Source organism: Hirsutella rhossiliensis (assembly GCF_020360975.1).
Source record: "Hirsutella rhossiliensis strain HR02 chromosome Unknown scaffold00011, whole genome shotgun sequence".
Lineage (NCBI taxonomy): Eukaryota > Fungi > Ascomycota > Sordariomycetes > Hypocreales > Ophiocordycipitaceae > Hirsutella > Hirsutella rhossiliensis.
Genome location: NW_025408677.1, coordinates 1114567 through 1139315, shown reverse-complemented (window position 1 = coordinate 1139315; position 24749 = coordinate 1114567). Strand labels below are relative to the sequence as shown.

Genomic DNA, 24749 nt, shown 5'->3' with positions numbered 1-24749 from the left:
CAATGCAGGACCGAAGCCTATCGTCGGCGGGAGCAGGGGGCCCCCGGAACCCCTGCCGGCCGAGCAGAGGGCCGGCGTCTCCACTACGGCCGAGAGCGGAGATGGCGGGCTCGTGGCCCACTGGCTCCGCTGCCGGGGCCCTTGATTCAGTTCCGTTTCCGGTCTTGTTTGGGGTCCGGTTATGCGCCCAGCAGATTTACACCATCAATTCTCCATCAAAGGCCGTGGCAGGGACTTCTCGGTCGGCGACGGAACAGCTGGCTGACTGGACTACCCTGCCACTGCCTGGTCTGGCTGTTTTCCAGCATATCTCGCTTGCTTAATGCCAATCCGTCGAAACTCAATCCCCTCGCGGCTATTCACGCCCACACAAACATTATGTATTACAGGTACGCAGGCGACTGTCTCTCCAAAAGAAGCCCTGAAACAAGCAGCCTGGTGCACCAGATGGTTGCGCCATCAGACCGCCAGTGGACAGAAAGGATGATCCGTGGCCGGCCGCGGCCCCGTCGATCCCCGACTCAGCGCCGACGTTCTGATTGCATCGACAGGCGGGATTAACCTGGGAACGGCCACCCGGGGATCCACGGGAGAGCAAAAGGAGGGGGGAAAGGCCGCATCATCGGGTTTGGAATGACGATTTCGTCGCTCGTGGCCGTTCTCAGCCTCAGTTCAATTAATTCTTCAGCGAAATCCCCCCAGACGTGACTTCTCTTATTTCTCTTCTCTTGTCGCGGGCCCGAGGGAAATTCACCGTGTTGTTTCAATCGCCAGCATCGAAGCTTCTGTCCGTTCTGCCTCCCTCCCATCGTTCCGCAACGCTGCAGCAATGCCGGCCTCAAGCTATCCGCGCCCAGACTTTGAGCGCACCAGCCTCCGGTGGCAGTCGCTCGACGGCCCGTGGCACTTCCTCTTTGACGACGACGACGTCGGCCTGACCAGCCGCTGGGCGCAGACGGGCCTGCCGCAAGAAGTCGCCGTCCAGGCCGCCGGCGCGCCCGCCGCCCAGACCGAGAGCGAGTCCATCACGCAGCGCATCGCCGCCGGCACGCAGGAGCTCTACAAGGACAATGCCTTGACGGCGAGCGCCGCCGGCGTCGTGCAGCGCCGTCGCACGATCCGGGTCCCCTACGTCTTCCAGTGCCCGGCGTCCGGCATCGACGACCGCGGCGTCCACGAGGTGCTCTGGTACGAGCGCGACATCGCCGATCTGCGTACCGCCGAGGAGAAGCAGCAGGGCCGGCGGCTGGTGCTCCGCTTCGGCGCCGTCGACTACGCCGCGCGCGTCTGGGTCAACGGTCGCTTGGTCGGCGGACACCGCGGCGGACACGTGCCGTTCCAGCTCGACGTGACCGAAGCCGTCGACGCCGGCGCCTCCTCGTCGGCCTCGTCGGCCCACCGGCTGACGGTGAGGGTCTACGACTCGGCCTACGACCTGACCCAGCCGCGCGGCAAGCAGTACTGGGGCGCCAAGCCCGAGAGCATCTTCTACACGCCCTCGGGCGGCATCTGGCAGTCGGTCTGGCTCGAGGTCGTCCCGCCCGCCAGCATCGCCGACAGCACGCACGGCACCGTCCTCCAGTCCAACGACATCGAGTCGGGCAACCTGCGCTGCCACGTCTCCGTCCTCGGCCGCCGGCAGGGCCAGGGCTGCAGCGTCGAGGTCGAGGCCGGGCTCGGCGGCGTCGTCGTCGCCACGTCGGACCGGAAGCACCTGTCCAAAGAGACCGACTCGGTCGACCTCGAGCTCAGCATGCGCCTGTCGCAGGACCAGCGGTCCAAGCTGCCTGCCTCGTTCGTCGCCAGCGCGCCGCTGGGCGACGAGCGGTGCTGGCGTGACGGCGTGGCTCTGTGGACGCCGGAGCACCCTCTCCTTTACGACATCACCATCCGCCTCTTGGACGCGCAGGGCAACGTCCTGGACGAGGTCAAGTCGCAGACAGGCATGCGCTCCATCAACTGGTCCCGGGGCGACGGCCTCTGGAGACTCAACGACCGGCCGTATTTCCAGGCGCTGTGCCTCGACCAGGGCTACTGGCCCGACACCTTCATGACACCGCCAGGCCCCGACGGCGCAAAGGCCGACATTGAGCTGGCCAAGCGCATGGGCTTCAACGGCTGCCGCAAGCACCAAAAGGTCGAGGATCCCCTCTTCTACTACTGGGCCGACAAGCTCGGATACCTGGTCTGGGCCGAGATGGCCAACTCGTACCAGTATAGCCCCGAATACATCGACCGCTTCAACCAAGAATGGACCGAGTCTGTCAGGCTGGCCATCAACCACCCCTCTGTCGTTACGTGGACCCCCGTCAACGAGAGTTGGGGCTATCCGTCTCTCAAGGACAACGCGGAGCAGCGCGATCACGTCCGCGCGCTCTACTATCTCACCAAGTAAGTCAAAGGTCGGGAGAAACGGAACATGGGCCTCGAGAACTCACATAGACGACAGGACGCTCGATCCCACGCGAAGCATCAACGACAACTGCGGCTGGGAGCATGTCTGCAGTGACCTGACCACCTTCCACGACTACAGCGACGGGCCCGACCTGCAAAAGAACTGCGCCAGCTTGGACCTCATTCTCGGCCCCAAGGCCGGGAGGGACCTGTTTGTCGGCGACGCCAAGCATCTGCCAGGAGCGCCCATCATGTGCACCGAGTTTGGCGGCGTCAACATCGCCCCGGCGAAGCCCGAGGGCGGTGCTGCGGACCGCGACTGGGGCTACACGACCGCGAGCGATCCCCAGGACCTGCTGGCGAGGTTCGAGCGTCTGGTCAAGGCTGTCACCGAGGGCGGGCATTGCTGTGCGTTTGTGTATACGCAGTTGTGAGTATCGCCACTTTGTTCCTCGGGGTCCTGGACCATGTGCTGACTTGCTGCCGCAGAACCGACATTGAACAAGAGGCCAATGGTCTGTACAGCTTCGATCGCAAGGAGAAGCTGGACGCTGCCAAGGTCAAGACTGTCATTGACGAGGCCTTGCGGGGGTTCTACACCAGGGTTGGCTCGTCGTAGACTGTGCTGCTCTTCTGAGAGCTTCCTCGTTGAGTTACTCGATGAGGTGAACGTGAAGCAAGGACAGAGGGTCCACTTGGTCCGGTTGAACTTCTTTGAAGTGCCTCATCCATTCCGAACGCAGCTTTTCTTGATTAGAGGGCTCGGGCATCACTGCATGTACAGCGTGTCTACGTCGCACGCTGATTCCGTCGAAGGAGACCCTACTCACAACATTGGCCCATCGACGATTTGAGATAGCGTGCATCGGAGACTAGCTTTCCTCGATTCACAACTGTCTTCTGGCAAGAATATAAAAGACGCTGCCGCTCTCTGCTGCCAGCACCAGAGCAGTTCGCAGCTTCGTATTGTGTCTTTTGAGTCGTTGAGCATCTGATCGCGAAACCGCAACATCTTGACACCACTCCGTCTATAAAAACAAACACCAGGCCATGTCTGACTCTCTCTCTGGCCACGGGCTTCCGTGCACCAATGACAGCATCGAGACTGTCACTCCCAATGCTCCCGACACTCCTTTGCCTCCGCATGACGCGGCCCCTGGGCCTTTCTCCCTCGCCGAGCAGTCTGTTCCTCCTGGGGCTGTCAGCCACTCCGATCCTATCTGCACTTGTCGGTGTGGTTGCAGGCGGAACGTCAAGAACAGGGAGGGGACCATATGTGATCGTTGCCTTGAACTCACGCATGACTAGGCCATGTAAGCTGCTGAGACAGGCTGTGGCTGCATGAAGCTCCACGGGCGGCGGTACGAGTTGATGGCAAAGAAGACAGCGAGAAGCTTTCTCATCGCAAAGCCTGGTGGACTTTGGCAGGCATGAGCCGGGTCGCGGTTAGAATTCTATTCCCAGCACAAGCCCGCGTAAATGCATTGCTGTCTCCAGGTCATGATTTGCGAAAGCAGAGTGGCGTTATTGTGTGTGGCCAGACGTTGCCAATGCTGCCTCAACGTCACGCTTCAGTGGCAGGCATAGCAAAGCGATTTCAACCTCCAGGTCAAGGAGATGTCCCTGCCTGCACTGACGATAGACAGAAAGAACTCTAGACTTGCATTGAGTCGTATTAATGCATCTTAGATTAACAGAAGCGCCGAAGATGATGGATATCAGAGATCGTGCTCTCGTTCCTGTTTGCTCTGTGGACACCGGGCCTGCATTGTTGACCAAGGTATTTCTCATCTTTCAGTCTCACGCTCCAGAGGCCTTTTTGGCAATTTCATGGCTTGCGGGTCATCCCGACGGTGCACATGCGGGAGGCCCTCCGCCGTCCGCTTCATCATCCCATCGACATGATACGTCAAAGCCCAAGGGTTACACCCCTTGCCCAGCCCGCAGCCATATCCGCAACCTCTTTCACGGCTCCCCTTCATTCAAAAAATTACGCTGCGCCATAAAAGTGGAAATCATCGGCCGTTTTACCTCATCTTTGAAGGACTTTAACCCGAGGAGGACGACCATCTTGATGGCCAAGACGCCCAGGCTAGACCCCTACGCCCGAGCCCTCGCCAGGCTATACGAGCCCTTGATTCTCCTCGGCATCCTGGGCAAAGACTGCGCTCCTCACGTCACCACCCGCTACACCCCGGGAAGCATCGTGGGCGCCCGGCGGCGCTTCCTCAAGAACCTGGCCGTCATATGCGACTACACCAAGGGCGGCGCGACGACCACGGCCATTGCCGTCGAGGAGGGGGCGGCAAACTTTACGTTTTGGCTCGCCACCAACAGTGACTCGTCTGCCGCCGCTGCCGTTGAGTTTCTCAAGGGCGTCCTCGCTAGCCTCCGGGCTGTCTGTGACGTCGACGGGGGCACGGGGACTGACGCCGACCAGGGGGCGGAGCGCGAGCTGATGAGGGCATATGCCGGCTTTGCCGAGAAGAGACTCAAGAAGGAGTCCAAGCTGCTGTTCAGGTTTGCGACAAGGTGCCGGGAAATTCTGGAGGCTGATTCGGAAGATGAAGGTAAGGGAATACCAGCCCGTGTCCATGGCGATGGCTGCTTGAATCTCTGACGGTCATGTTGTTCCCGAAGGCTCTGACCTAGCCACTTGGGTACGGCAATTCGAGCCATCCCACGGCAAGAACGCTCTGGCCCTCTGCCATCTAGCCTACCAGTCGCGCCACGACTCCCGGGCGCGCCGCATTGAGCGGCTCGGCGCCGATCCCGAGGACGGGTCGACCCCCGGCGGGACATCGCTGGCGTTCCGGGCGCTGTGGCACTTCATCGGGCGCCTGGCGTCGCACGTGCGCGTCGTCAAGGAGCTTGTGGGCGACGCGCGGCGGCTGCGAGCGCTGCTCGACGACTGCGGCGCGGCGCCGGTCGCGGCACCCGAGTGCGCGGCCCCGCCCCGGGTCGACGCGCTGACGACGCTGCCGGGCATCCTAAACCGCATGGTCAAGGCGTCGGACGCGCGCCGGGCCGAGTTGCAGGACCGGCTTGCGCTGCTTGACCACCGCGTGGGCTTGGAGGCAGCCGTGCGTGCCAAGCTGGCCGGCGCGGACGAGGCGGACGAGGATGCCGGAAGCGACGGGAACAACCACGGCGGCCGGGGCCAGGGCCGGCTCACGCCGCACGTCCACGCCGAGGTGCAGCTGCTCGACCATTTCCACGCCCACAGCCTCCCCTTTGCTGCCGATGACCGCTTCGTCGCCTGCAGCAAGGCGGCCTGCTTCTGCTGCCGGCTGTACTTCCGCCACCACCCGGCCCGCTGCGTCGAGCCGGACTCGCACGGCAACCTACACCTCAACTGGGGCGTGGCCCGGCTGCGGGACGGCGCGCGCGACGCCCGCTGGGCCGAGCAGCGCGCCGTGCTCATCCGTATAACGGACGACATCCGCGACCTGGCTCTCGAGAGGATCGCCGTCCTGGCTGGCCCGCGCCCGTCGCGCCCGGATTCGCTGTCGGGGATCACGCGCTCCAGCGAGGGGGCTGGGTTCTCTGGGTCTGATGGTGAGGCTCTTGATTCTGGAGACTCGGACGGTGAACAGAACGGTAACTTGGACGGTGGACGGAGCGGTAAGCTTTGTGTGTCTCGTACAAGCACCCGTCAATGCAGCTCGTCTCGTGGACCGTGTCGCTGATTTAGATTCTCGCGCCAGCCTCGGCGGACGAGCAGTCAAGCCTCGGGTCCGACACTGACTCACACGGGGTACTGTTGGGAGTGTCTTCACCAATCGTCTAGTCTTGACATATGGGTTCCCTTGAACAAGGGTTTGGCCCGGTTCTAAGACTCAGTCGCGGGATGGCCTCAGCCGGTCAACTCGAACCCAAGGTAGGACGCTCAACTGCGTGCAATTGGCTTTCTGCAAATGCGAGCTACATCATACAATTATCAAGACTCCATTTTTTTCTATTTATTTATGTTGTCGTCTTCACTCAGTTCTCGGTTTATTCTTTTCAATTTTTTTTCCTATTTTCTCTTTTCGTTGTACAGCTGTCCTAACGATTTATGATTTGCCAAGTCCAGAATACAAAAGAATGGGCAGACATGCTTTCTCATGTAATGTTATCGAACCTTGTGGTCTAAACGAGGGGCCTCATGCTCCCGCGTGGTATTTCTTATAATGCTTCTCACGATTGTCGGCTCGCGTGAAGCTCTTCTTGGGTTTGCACAAGCAACACCAAATCCTCTCGCTCTCTTGCTTATTATGGGCCTTGACATGGCGCCGCATGTCCCTCTGGGTGGCCGCCGTGTGCGGACACGAGGGACAGATGATGGGCTTGAAGTGCGATCGGAGGTGTTTTCTCCTCAGGCCCGGCGTGAGAAATGATTTTGCACACCCGTCCGCCGGGCAAAACCAGACGCCGTCGCGCACGGCCTGGTTGTCTTGGAGATGTGGTAGTTGCCACTCTTCGAAATGTGTAGTTGAGTTTTTGGTGGATTCTGGTGATATCTGTTTGGGGCCTGAAGGTGTGTTGGCAATGGTCGGTTCATGTGGCTGGTAAAGATCATGGTTCGATGTTGATATGTGCGCAGGCTGAATGGTCGGGTCGTGAATGGGTACCACAGGCTTGAAAGCAGCAGCCAGATCAGGAGAATCGTCGCATGGGAGGCACATTGATTGCTCACTCTAGAGAGCTTCAGACGCATCGTATGCCATGTGCGTTGTTTCTCCATGTCCGGCCGCTTCGTCCAGGTGTGAAAAAGCCTCCAAGGGACTCGACAAGGCTGTCTTGAACACATCTTCCTCGGCAAACTGACGGGCAGGAAGTGGGTAGCCTGTCAAGTCCGTGCCGCTCAAGTCCAAAAAGGAACCGTCTAAAGGCCAGGCGGGAAGCGAGTCGTTAAAGACACCAGGCTCCGCTTGGCTGTAAGTTGAGCATCGGTTGCAATTATCGAGCGCCGGGAAGTTACACGCCGAGTACAAGAGCTGCATGAGCCCGTCGTCCTCGGTAATGAAGTCATCGAGGCTCTGGCTTGACGGGGAACTGTCCCACCCCAGGTTGGAGGAGCTCTCGGAAGATCGAGAGCCTGTTGTTGGTCAGCTGTGGCGCGGAATGCCACAGAACAAAATACTTGCTCACCAGGACTAAGTGCGTTCATTGGAGGTTGTCTCTGGCAGGCAGTGCGCCTGCTGAAAATGCTACAAGCTCAAAATACGATGTGGCCGGAACAAAGTGAGGTGAAACTGTGTTGTCTGAGAAGAATGGTGTAGGAAACGCGCGGTTGGAGAGGGGAGAGCAGTCGGAGACGCAACGACCAGGTCCAAACTATATAGCAAGCCAGCTGCCCATCCAACCCATTCGAACGGATTCCATCAGCCCACCTTGCAATTTCGGTGCATCTGTGCCATGGTTTTGGTTCGAGCGGGTGATGTTGGCTGCAGGCGAGGAGCTGAGGGTTTCACAGTGCGGGCCAGAGTCAGCACCGCTCCCGACAGCCAATGACTATATATATGACCCAGATCGACACGGTTCCTTGATATTAGGCTGCCCGTCGAATGGCTCCTGTAGGCTTTCCTGTGTGGTTGGGCGTCGGGGAGGCATGGCCGGGCGCCTAAGCGTCCTGCGGGAGGCCCTCCGGTCATGTACAGTATGAGATTCCGCTTGAACCGTTTCTTTCTACGACGTTAGTGATCAGTGGGCGCTGCTACGGGGGCTTGTGGGACGGACGGGAGGTAGTACACGGGGGCCTCCTGCATGGCCCATGAGTGTGTGCATGCATGGCTTCTTCACGGGTGATTCGCTGCCTTGCTTCGACTGCATCGAGGGAGCCTTTGCTTTCTCCCGGCCTGATGCAAGAGAGCAGGATACATGCATTTCACAGGGTGAGCCCGGTCTCGTCTCCTGTCATCAACGGCTTGACGTGAGGCACAGCCCTCGATCTAGCATTCAAGGGCAGCCGGATCGTGTTCCATACAGTTTCCACGAGCACTCGCAGGAGTCGCAATCTGCACCAGGAACCAGGTTTCGTCGTCTCTCAATTCAGTTCCCTGTCTGACATGCCAAACACCTTTTAACACTATTATCGTGACTATTCCAGACCCCAACTCCCTGCATCAAGACTCTAACTCCAGTCATTACATGCATGGTTCCAAACCAGGTAACCAGCCAGAGGGGAATCAGTCGTTCTCTCGTTGCCCAACATATCCAGTCCTTGATAGAATCCACCAAGCGTGCATGCCAAAAAAAAGGGGGGGCCAGGGGGGAAGCTGGACATGTGCAATGCGGTCAAGCCGCCATGATTGTGCGGCCCCCGTCAGCCGTGATACGCTTTCTCACGCGTATCTTCAATGGCTTGGGGCCAAGAGGCACCGGCTTCATGTCTGTCATGGACCCGTTCTTCAAGTCCCGCGCTGCCGCCGTGCTCCGGGGCCCGTCATGCTTGAGCCCGCTGCCCTCCCCCAAGAGATCGATGAGCGCATCTGGGCTCTCGTTTCCAAAGGGAGCATTGAGCGCGCTCGAGCTCCAGCCACGCGCAAGGCCAATCAAGGCGCTCGGAGAAAAGAGCAGCCCTTCGCCAGTTCTGAGACTCAGGATTTGGGCAAGGAGCTGCTGCTCGAATTCTGACGAGATCACGCTCGTTCCGTCCATGCCTTGGGCCAGGTTGTTGGCCCCGGCCAAGTGCTGCTTCAGGCTGCGGAACCAGTCCGGGGAAGTAAAGCGATGGACAATGGTGATGGAGCACAGGTCGAGCAGTTTGGGGGAGACGGTCGGCTCCTGCGTCGAAATCACGACGCGGGTGCCGAGATGGCGCTGCAGGCGAATCGTCGCGAGCAGCGTCTCGGTCAGCGTTGCGCATTCGTCCGAGTCCGTCATGTACTTGTGCGCCTCGTCGAGCGCAATGATGCGGCCAATCTGCGAGTTTTGCTCCAGGAACAGGCTGAGACATATGTTAAAGAGCGCGCAAGCCGCCTCCTGGGTGATGCAGGGACACGACAGGTCAATGATGGTCAACTGTCCGGCCTAGAAGAGAGTCAGGCAAGCGTGCATGCTGCGGGCCTGTGAGAGCCTCACCTTGGGCGTCCAGACATTGCCGGCTCTCTTGGCGGGAGCGGGCGCCGCGCCGTTCTGCTTCTTAGACGGAGTCTGGGCGGGACCCTTTTTCTTCTTGGACGACGCGCTTGCAACCTGGACTTGCTGCTGGGGCATGAAGCTCTCCAGGGTGTCGAGACGCTGCTGCAGGGGGCCCATCTGGCCGGGCGCCAAGTCCTGGAGCTCGAGCTCGCGTCTAAAGGCCGTGTAGTTGAAGTTTCCGCCTGCCTTTTGCTGCAGGATGCGGAGGTCACGCAGGATGCGCGTCACGACGTGCAAGTACAGCGGCATGCCGCCTCCCTGGACGGAGCTGACGGCCATGAGGTCGAGCATCCTCTTGGTGTTGAGATCCGACTCGTCGAGCCGGAGCTCCTCGACGGTCACGCGCGGCAGTGCGCTGTATATTTTCTGTCGATGCATGTGTGAGCGAGCATTGGCACACGCGGACGAGGCATGAAACGTGCCTTGATCTTGACAATGTTGGTCGGCGGGCAGAGCACTCTGACTTGCACGCCCTTGGAGGAAGCCAGATATGCCGCCTCGCACGGCGCGCCTCCCGTGTCCGACACAAAGGTATCGTAGTGGAAGACGATGCCGGTGAGGGGGCGCGGGAGCACGCTCGCAGGGGACGGGATGAGGCAGTTTTCGAGGATGCAGCTCAGCGTGTGACTCTTGCCGGAGCCTTGGCTGCCGCAGACGAAGACGCTGGCGGGCGCGGCAACGTTGTAGAAGATGCGCGGGTCGTTGTCGGCCGCCACCAGGCTGCCGGTGAACACGCTCGACGAGGCCATCTTGACCGAGTCGCCGCCGAGGAGGCCGTATTGCTGGAAGGGCCTGTTGCCGGGGCCCTGTGCGTACTTGCGTACAGACTCGGTGAAGATGGGCGCGCCCGAGACTTGGTGCTCGTCTTGCGAGTTGCCGTCGGGGTCGAGGAGGCCCATGTGGGAGAGCAAGGTGGGCAGGTTGGCTGCAAGCGCCGGCTGGGCCGAGAACTGGCCAGCCATGATGGAGTCCAGATTCAAGGTTGAGTAGCTTGAGCTGGATCGATGTGTGTTTCTGCGGCGCGGTTGCAAGGCAGAGAGAGAGATGAGATGAGAGCCTGCAGCTGAAGGAGGGGCATAAATGGGAAAGGGACGAAAAGCCAAACGGCGGCCCTTGAAATACGGGCGAGTGAATGAGAGGGCAGTTGACGGGGCAGCCGTCGACAAACCGTCGCGATTCACTGTTGGTGCTGGGGCAGCTGGCCGGCACCAGTTGACCGGCACCAGTTGACGAAGCCGACAGGCCTGTCCATTTTTCCCTCTTGCGTGGGGCGGCAGGGATTCCATTCCCACGCGGCAGCTCTTTATCGATTAACTTGACCTGAGAGAGTTTGAGCGTTCCGAGTTGCTGCCTGGGGAGCATAACAAATCGAGACCATGAAATGCACATGCCCAAGGCACGCTTTTCCGCAGTCGATAGAGAGCGGCGGAAATGACGCTCGACTATTGGCGCCATCAACTACAAGGGCAAAATAGGAAACGGACTCTCCATCCCGCGTCTGACGGCGGGGGGCCGAGACCAAGGCTTGCATCCCACGTCATCGAAGACGCTTCTTTGGCCTCATCGTTTGCTTCCTCCAACCCGGCAAGCACCTCATCGTCATGGCCAGCGTCGACACCTCGCTCCCCCCGGAGCCGACAGGCGCTGCCGCCGACCTGGCCGCTCGCCACGCCCAGCAACATGCCCTGAAGCTGTACGGCGGCTGGTTCTGTCCCTTTGTCCAGCGGGCCTGGATCACGCTGTGCGAAAAGAAGATCGCGCACCAGTATGTCGAGATCAACCCCTACAACAAGGAGCCCGCCTTTCTCCAGATGAACCCGCGCGGCCTCGTTCCCACCTTGGCCGTGCCCACGGACGATGCCGGCAAGCACCAGCAGCCGCTGTTTGAGAGCCTCGTCATCTGCGAGTACCTCAACGACGCCTTCTCCGACGAGGCCAAGCATGGCCCGTCGTTGCTCCCGTCCGGCCCCTACGACAAGGCCCGCGCCCGGCTCTGGATCGACCACATCAGCACCCGAATCGTCCCGGCATTCTACAGGCTCCTCCAGCACACCCCGGACAAGGCCTACTCGCTCGACGATGCGCGCCACCAGCTCCACGGCCACCTTCGCGCTCTGACGGAGCACATGGACCCGGCCGGCCCTTGGTTCCTGGGCGGTGACATGAGTCTCGTCGACATCAGCTTGGCACCGTGGGCACGCCGCCTGTGGCTCATCGACCACTACAAGCCCGGCGGGCTGGGCATTCCCACCGCCGGCGGCGACCAGGTCTGGGCTCGGTGGAGGAAGTGGATGGACGCGGTTGCGAATCGGCAAAGTGTCAAGGACACCTGGAGCGATGATGAGCGGTACTTGCTGGCCTACAAGAGGTACGCCGAAGACACGACTAACTCCTTGGTCGGCCAGGCCACGAGACAGGGCCAGAGCCTGCCATAGAGCAGACGGTCATGGTCATGTCAAGTCGAGTGTTTGTGCGACGTGTAGGGTAGCTGGCTGAGAATAAGACGTGCACACTGTAATATTATCTCACGAGTTCACCAGACACTAGTAGCCACTCCAAGTCCGTGTGCACCAGCATCTCACACAGTGACTCCGGCGCCTCCATCTGACTTCTCATAATCAGACCAGAAACAGCCTCGACTCATCTCTACGTCCACAGACACGACAGCCATGTCGGACCAGGTCGCCTCGCGCTTCACGCCGCAAAACAAGACAACCCACGAGCGGCTGTCCACGACCACCGTCGGCCTCGTCGCCCTCTCCGACTTTCGCAAGCGGCGCGCGGAGGTGCTTGAGCAGCAGGAGCGCGAAGCCCGTGAAGCCGCCTTTGCAGGCCCCTCGGCCCCGGATCGCTCGCAGACGAATACGCCCGACCACCCCGGCAGCGACTCCGCCGGCGCATCCAGCGGCGGGCCGGCAAAAAGGAAGAAACAGAAGAAGAAGCAGCAGCACCTGGGCAAGAAGCTCCTGTCGTTTGGCGATGACGACGACGAGGTGGACGAGGAGCAAACGGCGGGCTACGAGGCAAACAACAAAAACGCAAACGGCCCTTTAAAGCCCAGAGAATCGACCCAGGACGATGCGACGCCCGCCCACGGCGACGGCGACGGGAAGCCCGGCCGGTTCAGGGCCAACGCAGCCGTCGGAGTCGTCCCCAGACCACTCACGAAAGCCGCGCTGCGCAAAGAGGCCGACGAGCGAGAGGCGCTGCGACGCGACTACCTGGCCCTGCAAGAGGCCATAAAGGCGACCGAGATTGCGATACCCTTTGTCTTCTACGACGGCGCGCACATTCCCGGCGGAACCGTGCGCCTGAAGAAGGGAGACTTTGTCTGGGTCTTTCTCGACAGGTGCCGCAAGGTCGGCGTTGGGCGCAAGAACGGCGAGCAGGGCCACCCGAGACGCGGATGGGCTAGAGCCGGCGTCGACGACCTGATGCTCGTCCGAGATACCGTCATCATTCCTCATGTAAGCTGCTGTGTCTATGTACATGTGAACACCGTCTAATGCTATGCAGCACTACGACTTCTACTACTTTGTCATGAACAAAAACGTTGGGCCCGCTGGACGTCCTCTGTTTGACTTTAGCACCCAAGTGCCCTCCAGTCCCGACCCGCCGCCGAATGCCGATAATGGCTTGCCCGCCGCGGACCGCCTCTCCACGCCTGCTTCGAAGGCAGCAGCAGCCTCGTCGATGCCTGATATCAACACCCTCGAGGGTGCCGCCGACGACCCCAAAGTGACAAAGGTAGTGGATCGGAGGTGGTATGCTAGGAACAAGCACATCTATCCCGCCAGCACATGGCAAGAGTTTGATCCGGAGAGGGACTTTGCCAACGAGATTCGTAAGGATACAGGCGGCAACACCTTTTTCTTTTCCAAGTGAGCGAGTCTGTCGCGACGAAGCTCCGGTCGTGGCGAGAACGGGGGTCGGCTCCGCTTGCACATCTCTGCCATGGTGGGCTGAGGAAACGTTGCCCTCCCTGGGAGTAGAGGCCGGTCGGATTCGGCTCGACTTGACAAGCGCGCATGGGCGCAACCAAGCAGGCGACTGACGTCGCTAGGCCAGGACTTGCCAGAAAGCCCAGAAGGCGAGCCCGAAGAGGACCCATCCGGGCCAGAAGAGCCAGAGGATCAGCGGGTTGCCGCCGCCGAGGATGAAGACGGCGAATTCATAGAAGAGCTTGTTGCGGACCAGTCGCATGGTTCGAGAATGCCACAGCCTGGCGACGGCCTCGACGGACATAGGCGCGCTGCTGCGCGCTGCAGCAGGCTTGACGACGGTGTGGGCTTTGGCGGCCAGCATAGAGGCGCTCACGACGTGGTAGGCTTGCGATGCGATGCATAGACGGAGACGCAGTCGAGGATGAGGATGAAGCGAGAGAAGATTCGAGACGAGCGAGGCAGATCACGACGAGCTCTTGACTGTGGAGAAGGGGGGCCTTTGGGAGAAACTGGGCTCCACCTCTGGAAACGGTTGGAAGAGAGCCGCTGTCCGTGGCAACGTACAGTATGGCAATAACAACCCAGACAAGGGTTGTTGAAGCACAATCTACCGGCCCTGAGGCGGATCCCCCTCCCCGCCCCGACACCGGCAATGCAGTTGCTCAACATAATCTGGCTCTCCGGGCGTTCATGGGACTTGAGAAAGGGTTTGTTTGGAATAATACTGTAAAGGCCAGAATCGATGCGTCTCCCTAGGCGGGGCCTGCATCTCCACCCGTCGCCGTTGCATGACGACGGACAGGGGAGGCCCTGGCGAGTCGTCTTCCTATCATATTTTGCTTCTTGGACTTGTCTCTCTCGCCATCACATGCAAGGAAGGGTGTGGGAGTTCTGGAGCCGGTGCCGCCGCACGGAATCAACGACAGGCCGCGAAAGACGCAGCTGCCGCCAAAAACGCACTGGCAAAACCCGCATTAACACGACATTGATTCCCTGATATTATACGTCCGAGTGCCAGTAGCTTTTTCTTCCCCGTCCACGCAGACAGGCAGAGTATGAAAGGAGAAGGATACATTGCATTTGCATGGGCAGGCCAGGGAAGCAGAGTATCAACGCGCGTGGGGGGCCAATCATGCTCCCTCTGCTGTCCTTGCTAGCCACCGAGTAGGCAGGTGGGCCGACCCGGTCTTCCGTTCGTCGGCGGTATGCGGCGACGTGCCGGCCGGCCGGTCGAGAGGGTCTGGCGCGGGAAGCGGTTCGACGGACGGGCCCGGGGTTTGCGATCTCCGGGAGGCATTTAATTCATGGATGTACAGTCTGCCAGTCTTTTGGGCTTGGGAGACAAAATCCCTCGCATGAATCACGGGGATGCCAGATGTGCGTGTGTTTATGCGCTTCTTTGCGGGACAGGCAGACTCGTGCACCGCTGCGGCCCCACCTTTTTAGGGGGACGGGCAGATGCAGAGACAGCGAGTACGGTGACATCACCGTTCAGGGCGCCTTCGGTCAACCGGGTTTTCAACAGAACCGTTTTTCTATAGCAAACGTGTTCCAGAGTAATACTGTCGGGTTCAACTTCGTAACTAAGCCATATGTGTGTCAGCAGGCTTGCTTTACAAGACATATTCCGCACCAACCTGACATCTGTTGTAGCGTTTCACCTCCTTTTTCGCTTGGTCACGCGAATGATTGTCTTTCACAGCCAGCTGGGATGAAATGCACTCTAATTCTCAGACAAGATGGCGACTCGCAGCTCCACACCTGTTCTCTGTTCATCCTTCTCAATTATGGAGGCTTGGGTTCGAAATGAGATGGCCCGCTAGCCACACGATGGCCTGCCACACGAAACTCACCATTCCCCATAGCAGGTGAAGCTGTACGCTCGTCCTTCGGGCGCCTGGTGGTGATGGCAACGAGTGGAGACAAATAGATGGAGACGAAATGGATGAAGAGGTCGCGTTTCGGCAGCGGAGCGGGAAAGGTAACCGGAGGCCCCGCGGACGGAACAAACGGCGGGCGGGAAAAGTGGGTCGTGAAGCTGCCGGCACAGCTGCACTGCGCCCACGTTTGCACAAGAAGACGCCTTTCCTAGGCATGACGTAAGTCATTCTAGTACATAATGTACAGAACTGGCTGTCGTTGCGCATCAATGTATGCAGCCGGCGGCAAGCGGGGTAGTTGGGTTGACGTCGTTGGTCTGGAACTGAAGCAAGGAAGCCCTTGCTCTCGTTGCCAGCCACCTCGAGAACGCCACTTCTTGCCCTCGCTTACGCGCACCTGGACACTTGCCGGCAGCTTATACTTTTGGCACCAGACACATCACGCTGCAGGCACTCATGTCGCCGAGCTGAGCGACAGCTGAACCTTGAAACCGACCACCGTTGGCTGCTACTGACCGACGTCGCATCGTGGGAGAGGGCCATGAATCCCGCCGCGCCGCTCGCCTCGCTGGCGCCAGTTCCCATGTCCTCGCCGTCCTATCCTCCGACCTCGGAGCCTCCGCCGATGCGGATCCCCGACCGTCCCGCAAGCACGGGAACGCAGTGGACATCCACGGTGCAGGCGGCGGGTCCGATTGACATTCGCAACGTCCGAGCCAGCTGTCTCTTCGGCCTCCGCGAATACGTCACCCTCCAGCGCAAGCGGCAGCACGTCGACGGCAGCACGTCGGCCATGGAGCTCGAGTCCCGCATCAGGGGTCAGGCCAACCTTGTCGCGGGGGACCTGAGGACGCTGCAGTCCGAGATTCGCGGCCTGGCCAAGGCAGCCGAGGACCAGCGCTGGCGACGATGGCTTCTCGGGGGCGTCATGTGAGTCGCTTTCCCGTCCCCGCCTACCTTTCCAATACACGAGCCTCGCCTGGTGCTAACCTGAAGGCGGTTGGCGACTATGGCTTGTCAAGTGCCGCCTTTATTCCTGCTGTGCGCAGCATCTTCCGCCGCGGCTTCGACGAGCAGTCGCACGCATCGGCCAACGACACCGAGTACGCGTTCCACAGATCAAAGGGCCTGATGGCACGCATCCGAGACGGCATCCTGGGCAGCGGGAAGCTGGCCAAGGTGGCCTTTTTCGTCTTCGCCGTGCTCTACGTCTTCCAGAACGAGGTGACGCTGAGGGCGGCGCGGACGACGCAGAGGAGGCTCAGGAGGCTGTGCGAGCGCATCGAGCGCGGCGACGCAGACATGGACGACAAAGATATCGCCGTGCTCGAGGGATGGCGATGGAGGATTCTTTTCTGGTAGGACGACGAGGGCGCAAACGGTGCGTTTCGCTGACGAACGGCATCGTCTCACCACGGCATGGTTTTCGGGTCTAGACAAGCAAGATAAGGCATTTGAATCGCGCGCAAACGATAATGAGGCTCATTTTTAATGAAAGGGACGGGCATTTCCTGGTGTTTGCTGGGCATTTTAGCAGTAACAAGGAAAGAGGAGAGAGAGAAACCGATAATGAAGACGGTCAAGATGGGCCAATGGAGAAAGTATGTTGGCCGGGGAAATGTCGGCGTCAATCCCTAAGTCGCCAGATTCGCCCCTTGTAAAGCCCCTAAAGGGAGTCCTACAGTGGGCCTCGGACGCTCTAGGTGCTGGCTGTAGCCCCACCAGGCCGCTGTAGAATCATCCGAATCGCTGCACTCACTCCATCAACCCTCATTCTTACCAGTTTCTTCGTCGCCTCCCTCTCTCCGTCTGCTATGAACGGCAAACAAGCCAAACCTGAATCTCGCCGTTGGTGATGGCCTCAAAACGCAAGGCCAGCGACCCGCCGCCACGCAACAGCAGCAGCGCCGTCGCCGTCGCCGTCGCAGATTCATCGGAGCTGTCCGAGACCAGAGACCGCCGCTTCAGAGAGCTTTATTCGAAGCCGCCCGACTTCAAGCAGCTGGCGCGATGCGACCCAGAGTTTGCCGCCATGTACGTTCCGCAGCGTCTCTTGATGGCGCCTCCGCTCACCGTCTGCTGCTGTAGGACAAAGGGTCGCGAGCTCGACTTTGGCGATCCCGCCTCCGTCGTCCAACTGACCAAGACGCTGCTCAAACTTGACTTTGGTCTGGTGATGCAGCTTCCACAAGACCGCCTCTGTCCGCCGGTAAGCCGAAGTTTGTCTCTCTTTCCCGGACAAGGAACTGAGACTCCCAGATCCCGAATAGACACAACTACATCTTGTGGCTCAAGGGACTGCTCGATACGTCGTCCTACAGTCCGCCGGGCCGGAGCTTGGTCGGCATCGATATTGGGACAGGTGCCAGCTGCATCTACCCTCTCCTGGCCTGCGTGCAGCGTCCGTGGTCCTTTGTTGCAACCGGTAACCAGAGCTTCCTCCCTTAGTTCCATCCGTGACTGAGGCCCGACCAGACATCGACGTCGAGAGCTTAAAGTGGGCGACAAGGAATGTTGAGCTGAACGGCCTCGGCCATCGCATCAAAGTTGTGGGCCGCAGAGCCGAGGATGCCCTCATACCCCTGGATGACCTTGGCCTCGACTCCGTCGACTTCACCATGACGAACCCGCCCTTTTACGAATCCGAGCACGCCATGCTCCAGAGTGCCAAGCGGAAATCCCGACCGCCTTGCACAGCCTGTACCGGCTCCCTCACCGAGATGGTCGTCGAGGGCGGCGAGGTAGCCTTCGTCAATCGCATCTTAGACGAGTCCGTTGTGCTCCGCCGCCGCGTGCAGTGGTACACCTCCATGCTGGGGTTCCTGTCTAGCGTTACGACTCTGGTGGGAAGACTGCGAGAGCACGGCATCCGAAACTACGCCGTCACCGAGTTTGTCCAGGGCAACAAGACCCGTCGGTGGGCCGTCGCCTGGAGCTTCGGGCCCATGCGGCCGGCCCAGGACGTGGCCAGGGGCACCAAGGCCGCCTCGTGCAAGCTGGACCTGCTGCCCGCCGCCACGGAAGCCGAGGTTGCCAAGTTCCCCATGCCCGTCAGCATCGGTGAACTCGCTGACAAGCTGAGTGGTGCCATTGGTGTCTTGGATCTGATGTCCTGGGACTGGGATGCGCAGGCTCTCGCGGGCACCGGTCGTGCGCCCGACAAGGTCTGGGCTCGGGCCTGGCGGCGGAGGAAGAAGCGCGAAGCGGAGAATGCGATGGGCGAGGGGCACAACCCGTCGGAGCCGATATGTGCCTTGGGCTTTCACGTCAGGATTCACGTTGCACTGCAGCACGTCTCAGTCAAGTGTCGATGGCTAGAAGGCTCGGATCCCATCGCGTTCGAGAGTTTCCAGGGTTTCCTCCAAGCAGCAGCTAGGTCGGCTGTCTCAGGCACGCACTCGAATCCTCGGCTACCAGGACGATGAACCACGGCTCTGCGATGTCGGCTTGCCGACTTGTTGGACTACACGACGCACTGTACGAGGAGCAATTCAGATCAAGCCCCTTTGACAAGATGCTTAAAGAGATGTCGACTTTTCTGCGAGAAGTCTCACCTACATAGCACAAAGGACGATTTCTCAGTCGTCACAGTACCAGCCTTCTCAGGCTGAACCTGGCTGTGAGAGCTCCGAGAAGCCGAGCTCCGCACGTGGCATCTTATCCTTGGGGAATAAGCGGCTGCCGCCCTGGGAAGCTGGTTCGTCGTCGGGTTATTGCTGTTCGCCTTTGGGGCGGCAGGAGGGCTATGGCGCCGTTGCTGGTCCGATAGACGTTGGCGGACCACGACCCGTGTGGAAGATGACATGAACTTGGGCTTGCCATCTATGAGTCACATTCTCGGCATTGGCACGGCACAGGGAGATGCGGCTTTCGTCTGGCCTGACTAGGGGGGTTACCAATAAATAGACTGCAAATGCCACCATGGGCCCGACGAGATGCGAGAGAGTATATGTCCGTTGCCAAGCAGGTCCAGCATGACGATTGGGTGCCGTGAACCACGAGTAATGTATGAGACTCTCAAGACGGTGTCTCGTTCGTAAACGCCATCCTATCCCTTGTGGGACATCATCCATGCCTCCCTGACCCCTGAGGCTTTATGTTGGTGTAACGGACTTTCCGTGTCTGCCCTGCATTTTCCCTTTGCATCTCCCCATGGCTTCTCGTCTCAAATTTCCGTTACTTCTAAGACTACAGAAGCAGAGCCAGAACATCAAGTCCATAGCATCGCAATTTTATATGTTTGACTTATATCGTCTTCGAACGGCTGAGAAATCGGGTACGAGATATCGCTATGATTAAGCACCTTCATATTTATGCATGGCTCGACAATGTCATGTCGTGTTCCACCCGAGCTCTACTGCAGGAGCCAAATAAGCTCGTTAGGGTCAAGATGTTAGAAGACAGTCCCGCATATTAGGCATCTAGGTAGAATATAAAGGAAGGTTTAATAATCTTAAGCAGAGACTTAAGAGCAAAGTGGAAGAAATAGGGGCTTAGAAAGGTAAATTTAGTAATATATATCTTAGCCTATCTATTAGGACAAAGGAGGGTCTTATATAGGTATAGTAACTATAATTAGCTAGCTAAAAGAAGGTATTAAGATATTCCTATACTTAAGTTAAGCCTATATTATATCCTTAGACTAGGGGAGTTATATAGGTTAAATAGGCCCCAAAAATTGGTATATAACGATAGAGGCATATCGAACCCGATTTAAACCTAGCCCGCCCCGGAAGTATTTGACAAGGTGTCCGGTTGCCCGACAATGACACCTTGTATTCGACATATAGCACAAAGTAGGCGCGCGCCACCAGAGCCATTTTCCCCTTGATACGCACCTAGCCAAAGACTTGCCTTCAGCCGCTCCAATCTGTTACCATGTTCCAGGTGGCCCTTTTTACTCTTAGCTCTGTGACTTTTGCTCCGTGGCTCTGGCTCCACCTGGTCACGAGGCTGTGGCAAAAGGTACGAGTCATGCACTTCTGCCGCCCTTGACCGCCCGTCACCTGACAGCGCCTCCTCAGAGCGGATTATCTCGACGCCGGGCAGCTGGGATGAGTCACCGCGGGGTTTGTGGGTTTGTGGAGGCGGGTGGCAGAACAGATTCCCTGGCTCTGCACCGCTTTATTCCGTCGGCCTGGCTATAACAAGCCAGTCAGCTCCGCACCTAAGCTGCAACAGGGCAAGCATGGACTACGAAGATGTCTCGCTCAAGCGTTCAGTTGAAGACGCCTCAAGGCACCCGCGATTGGGTTGGCGATGACTTGCTTCTGCGAGAAAAAATCTTGTTCGTCTTGCGGATGACATCTCTCGATAGTGACGACCCGGCTAACTTATCAACAGCAAGACAACCAGTGACGTATTCAGGCGCCACGGCGGCACCCCTCTCGATACCCCCGTCTTCGAAATAAAGGAGATCCTTTCTGAAAAGTACGGCGAGGACTCACGACTTATGTACGACTTGGAGGACCAGGGCGGAGAACTCTGCTCCTTGCGCTTCGACCTGACAGTCCCGTTTGCTCGCTGGCTGGCCATGAACGGCCACGTTACCCATATTAAGCGCTACCAGATCGCTAAGGTCTACCGACGAGACCAGCCTGCAATCGCCCGCGGTAGATTACGAGAGTTCCACCAGTGCGACTTCGATATTGCTGGTGTTTATGACCCTATGGTTCCTGATGCTGAGATCCTATGCGTTATTGTTGAAGTCTTTGAAGCTCTGGAGCTTGGCATTACAATCAAAATCAACCATAGGCGCATTCTGGATGGGCTATTTGCAGTCGCGGGTGTTCCAGAGGAGAAGATACGCCCTACTAGCTCTGCGGTAGACAAGTTGGATAAGATGTCATGGGACGATGTCAAGAAGGAGATGTTGGAGAAGGGACTTTCGGATGAAGTTGCAGATCAAGTCGGCGAATATGTGAGGCGCAGCGGCAATATTCACGACATGCTGGAGGCCCTCAAGTCGAACGAAAAGCTCACGGCAAATGAAAATGTGAGTGCAGGGATTGAAGATATGGGCCTCCTTGCGTCATATCTGAAGGCATTTGACATTGTCGATAAAGTTTCTTTTGACTGTTCGCTTGCTCGAGGGCTGGATTACTACTCCGGGTTGATATTCGAGGTTATCATGCAAGCACCAACCGAGCCTGGAGAGCCTGGATCCCGAAGCAAAACCCAGACCAGTCAAGTTGGCAGCATTGCTGCCGGGGGGCGATATGATAATCTTGTGGGCATGTACGGCAAACGTCCTATCCCATGCGCAGGCATATCGTTTGGTGTAGACCGCATCTTCACCATCCTCAAGCCACCACCGGAGAAGGATTCAAAGACCTCCTCTGCGGTAACACGTAACCTGGATGTGTACGTGATGGCAATTGGCGGCAAAGAATTTGAAGGGCTTTTACTCGAGCGAATGGCAATAACTCGTCAACTTTGGAAGGCTGGCATCCGAGCAGAATATTCGGCCAAGACGAAGCCCAAGTCGCTTCAGCAATTCAAGGAAGCGATCGGCGTGCCTCTTGCCATCATTCTCGGACAGGATGAGTTAGCAGCAGGTCAAGTCAGGCTAAAGGTTTTTAAGTCTAATACTAATAACGAGAAAGACCTAGGGCAACTTATCTCTAGGGACAATCTAGTTAAAGAAGTAAAGAAGCTTATATAAGACACCGTTTATACTTAATAATAATAATTTTTTATCTTATATTATAATATTAAACCTTCCTAGTAACCCTTATACTAGTTTTAGTTTTAGCTTAGAAGTATAATATTAAAATACTTTAAATACCTATTAAGCTCTTAAGTATTATAGAGTAAGTAAAGGTATATATATAGGTACTACTTATAAGATAATATTAATAAGCTATATAAAGCTCTTTTATATATAGCTAGCTTATATATAAATATATAAGATCTAGTATTTTATATATAACTATATAGCTTAAGCTATAGCTTAAGCCTAGTACTTATAATAGTTAAAGACTTTTATATTAAGATAAGGGGCTTAATAGCTAAATATTTAGCTTAAAAGGTTTATATAATATACTTATAATTTAACTTACTTAAAAGGAGACCCCTTATAATATATAGAGGCGCTATTAAAACTAGCCTAGCTCTACTTATATTAGCTATAGTAAAGAGTATACTATAGCTACTACTAAAGACTATAGACATTAAATAGCTTAAACTTATAAAGCGCTATATATAAAAATAGCGCTTATAATAGTTATTTATAATATAAACTATCCCTTTCTTAATATTTATATTTAACCCTTAGTATTATTGCGAAGTATAGCTTAATTTCGTAGTTCTTAGAGATATCCCTTAGTAAGAGGGACCTAGGAAGCTAAAAAACCGGTTTAAAAGAAAGAGCTAAAAATAGGTATAGAGAGGAGGGTAGGGGCGTAATAGGAAGTAGAAGTAGTAATAGCTTCCTATAAAGGTAGCGAGAGATAAGACGGATATACTAGTAACGGCTAAAATAAAGGGAAAATACTAGTAAAAAGCTTGCTAGTTAAGAGGATATTAATAGCTTCTTTAAGTAGTATCTTCTTTATTAATTAAGATAATAAATAAGTATAAAAAGGGGCGCTAAATAAAAGAAAGAAGGATAATTAAGGCAATATAATAATTACTCCCTTACCTTAATTACTATTACGGAGTAGGCAAAGGCATAGGCTTAGGTATAGTCTATTAAAAGAAGGTTAATAATCTATAAGGGGGAAAAGGAAGAGAAGTATAGGCCTAGCCTATATAAGCGCGGAGGCCGCTTAAATATAGACTTAGCCTAGACCTTAGTCTAGGCCTATATAGGGCAAAAGCCCTTATATTATACCCCTACCTAGCTTTTAAAGAGGCGCCCTCTAAATAATACCTAATACCGCGCTTAGGGGGACGGAACCCTCGCGCGGACCACGCACGCCTAGTCGCGGAAAAAACGTTAGCAAATAACGTATAATACCCTCCTAAGCGAGCTTCTCGGATAGACTATATTATTAGTAGGGGCCGCGCCTTAGGAGCCGGGCTTTAGCACTTATAGCTAGGGAGCAGAGGCACGTAAAATAGCGCGTAGCTAGCTTCGGTAAGCTTATAGTATCCCGCCCCCCCTATATCGGCGTACGGTAGTAGCTCCTAGTACTATAACGTAGGGGACGGTACTTTAGTATATAAGGCTCCGCTCCCTCCTATATAGGGCTATATAGGCACTCCCTTTTACTATAGTTATATTATATTAGCAGCCTTCCTATATCTTAGCCGCCCTTTCGGTCGCTATAGGGATACGTCCCGTCCGTATAATAGCTATTACTATACGCGAGGGAACGCCGATAAAGCCTATAAAGGCGTTACTAAGATTACTCGTCGCTAGAGTTACTATCGTCGAACCTAACCTCCTTTCCGTCCTAGCGCGTACGCCCCTCTACTACTTAGAGTATATTTACCCGCGCCTCCTAGCGCGGGCACTTTAAAAACTAGTAGGATTTACTACTATAGCCTATATAATAACCCTCCTATCGCTACCTCTTTCTATCCTTAGTCCTTAAGGTAGAGATAGAGATATCTATAGTATTACTAGCGTTATCCTTTTCTTATACTATAGAAGAAGATAAAAAAAGAAACTTATTACTACTAAGCTTATAAAGAAGGTAAATAAGATCGGTATATATATTTAATAGTATAGACCTTTCGCTTAAATAGGTACGCTAATCTATATTTAAGCTTATAACGAGGTAATTATACTTTACTATATCGGGCTAGCTATATATATTTACTCGATAAAGCACCTCTTCGAACTATATAAGGTAAGCTAGAATAGCTTTACTTTACTTTTAATAGAGTGTTATAAGCTCCTAGCCTACCGACTTAGCTATATTAGGTTCGCTATAATTAGTATAGAGCTTTACGAGGAGGTCGGCTAGTCTATTTATACTAGTACGCGTAAATAGTAAGAGATGCCTTTATAGGTATAGGGATAGGCTCGTATAAAGATAGTCGAATTAAGCGCGGATATCCCTTATTACGGCGCTATCGGTATAGAGCTTCGCTTCTATATAAAGTAGCTATAGCTTAAGCTTTATAGAGGAGCCGTCGAACTTACTAAGGTACGGTAGTACCGCTCTTAGTCGTATAGAGCCCTACTATTATAAGAGGCTCTTAATTACCTAGGCGAACTAAGTATTACGTTTGCCTTAATTTTACGACTATAAGAGTATAGATATTTCGCGTGCGTATATACCGGCGTAGGCGGTTTAACTAAACTAGGTAATTAAACGTTAGCTTTAAAGGCAGCTAAAAAAATAGCTATTCTATATATAGGGATATAGAGAGGGTAAAATAAAGGGTAGATTATACTATTATAGAGTAAGTAAAGGCGTAGGCTTAGGTATAGTCCGTTAAAAGAAGGTTAATA

The 24749-nt window shown here is 56.1% G+C and overlaps 8 protein-coding genes across 8 annotated transcripts; 7 read left to right on the top strand and 1 right to left on the bottom strand.

Moving 5' to 3' along the window:
* Positions 1-829: 829 nt before the first annotated feature.
* On the top strand, positions 830-3013 carry HRG_08915 (glycosyl hydrolases family 2, sugar binding domain-containing protein; the record flags this gene model as incomplete). The annotated part of the gene is made up of 3 exons (XM_044867386.1): positions 830-2391; positions 2450-2824; positions 2884-3013. The coding sequence occupies 3 exons, from the start codon at positions 830-832 to the stop codon at positions 3011-3013; spliced, it is 2067 nt and encodes a 688-aa protein (XP_044717407.1).
* Positions 3014-4468: 1455 nt separating this feature from the next.
* On the top strand, positions 4469-6141 carry HRG_08914 (deaminase domain-containing protein; the record flags this gene model as incomplete). Its single annotated transcript, XM_044867385.1, has 3 exons — positions 4469-4964; positions 5035-6018; positions 6089-6141. The coding sequence occupies 3 exons, from the start codon at positions 4469-4471 to the stop codon at positions 6139-6141; spliced, it is 1533 nt and encodes a 510-aa protein (XP_044717406.1).
* A 2532-nt stretch (positions 6142-8673) lies between these two features.
* HRG_08913 (P-loop containing nucleoside triphosphate hydrolase) lies at positions 8674-10481 on the bottom strand (the record flags this gene model as incomplete). Its single annotated transcript, XM_044867384.1, has 5 exons — positions 8674-8968; positions 9014-9408; positions 9460-9531; positions 9574-9885; positions 9942-10481. 5 exons carry the CDS (start codon positions 10479-10481, stop codon positions 8674-8676), a joined length of 1614 nt encoding a protein of 537 aa, XP_044717405.1.
* A 639-nt stretch (positions 10482-11120) lies between these two features.
* On the top strand, positions 11121-11954 carry HRG_08912 (Glutathione S-transferase/chloride channel; the record flags this gene model as incomplete). The annotated part of the gene is made up of 1 exon (XM_044867383.1): positions 11121-11954. One exon carries the CDS (start codon positions 11121-11123, stop codon positions 11952-11954), a length of 834 nt encoding a protein of 277 aa, XP_044717404.1.
* Positions 11955-12188: 234 nt separating this feature from the next.
* HRG_08911 (XAP5, circadian clock regulator domain-containing protein) lies at positions 12189-13404 on the top strand (the record flags this gene model as incomplete). Its single annotated transcript, XM_044867382.1, has 3 exons — positions 12189-12986; positions 13036-13113; positions 13195-13404. The coding sequence occupies 3 exons, from the start codon at positions 12189-12191 to the stop codon at positions 13402-13404; spliced, it is 1086 nt and encodes a 361-aa protein (XP_044717403.1).
* A 2480-nt stretch (positions 13405-15884) lies between these two features.
* On the top strand, positions 15885-16705 carry HRG_08910 (uncharacterized protein; the record flags this gene model as incomplete). The annotated part of the gene is made up of 2 exons (XM_044867381.1): positions 15885-16273; positions 16366-16705. 2 exons carry the CDS (start codon positions 15885-15887, stop codon positions 16703-16705), a joined length of 729 nt encoding a protein of 242 aa, XP_044717402.1.
* A 493-nt stretch (positions 16706-17198) lies between these two features.
* On the top strand, positions 17199-18768 carry HRG_08909 (U6 small nuclear RNA (adenine-(43)-N(6))-methyltransferase; the record flags this gene model as incomplete). The annotated part of the gene is made up of 4 exons (XM_044867380.1): positions 17199-17377; positions 17432-17552; positions 17603-17768; positions 17819-18768. The coding sequence occupies 4 exons, from the start codon at positions 17199-17201 to the stop codon at positions 18766-18768; spliced, it is 1416 nt and encodes a 471-aa protein (XP_044717401.1).
* A 1453-nt stretch (positions 18769-20221) lies between these two features.
* Positions 20222-21459, top strand: HRG_08908 (histidyl-tRNA synthetase domain-containing protein; the record flags this gene model as incomplete). Its single annotated transcript, XM_044867379.1, has 4 exons — positions 20222-20308; positions 20566-20630; positions 20687-21338; positions 21409-21459. The coding sequence occupies 4 exons, from the start codon at positions 20222-20224 to the stop codon at positions 21457-21459; spliced, it is 855 nt and encodes a 284-aa protein (XP_044717400.1).
* Positions 21460-24749: the final 3290 nt, after the last annotated feature.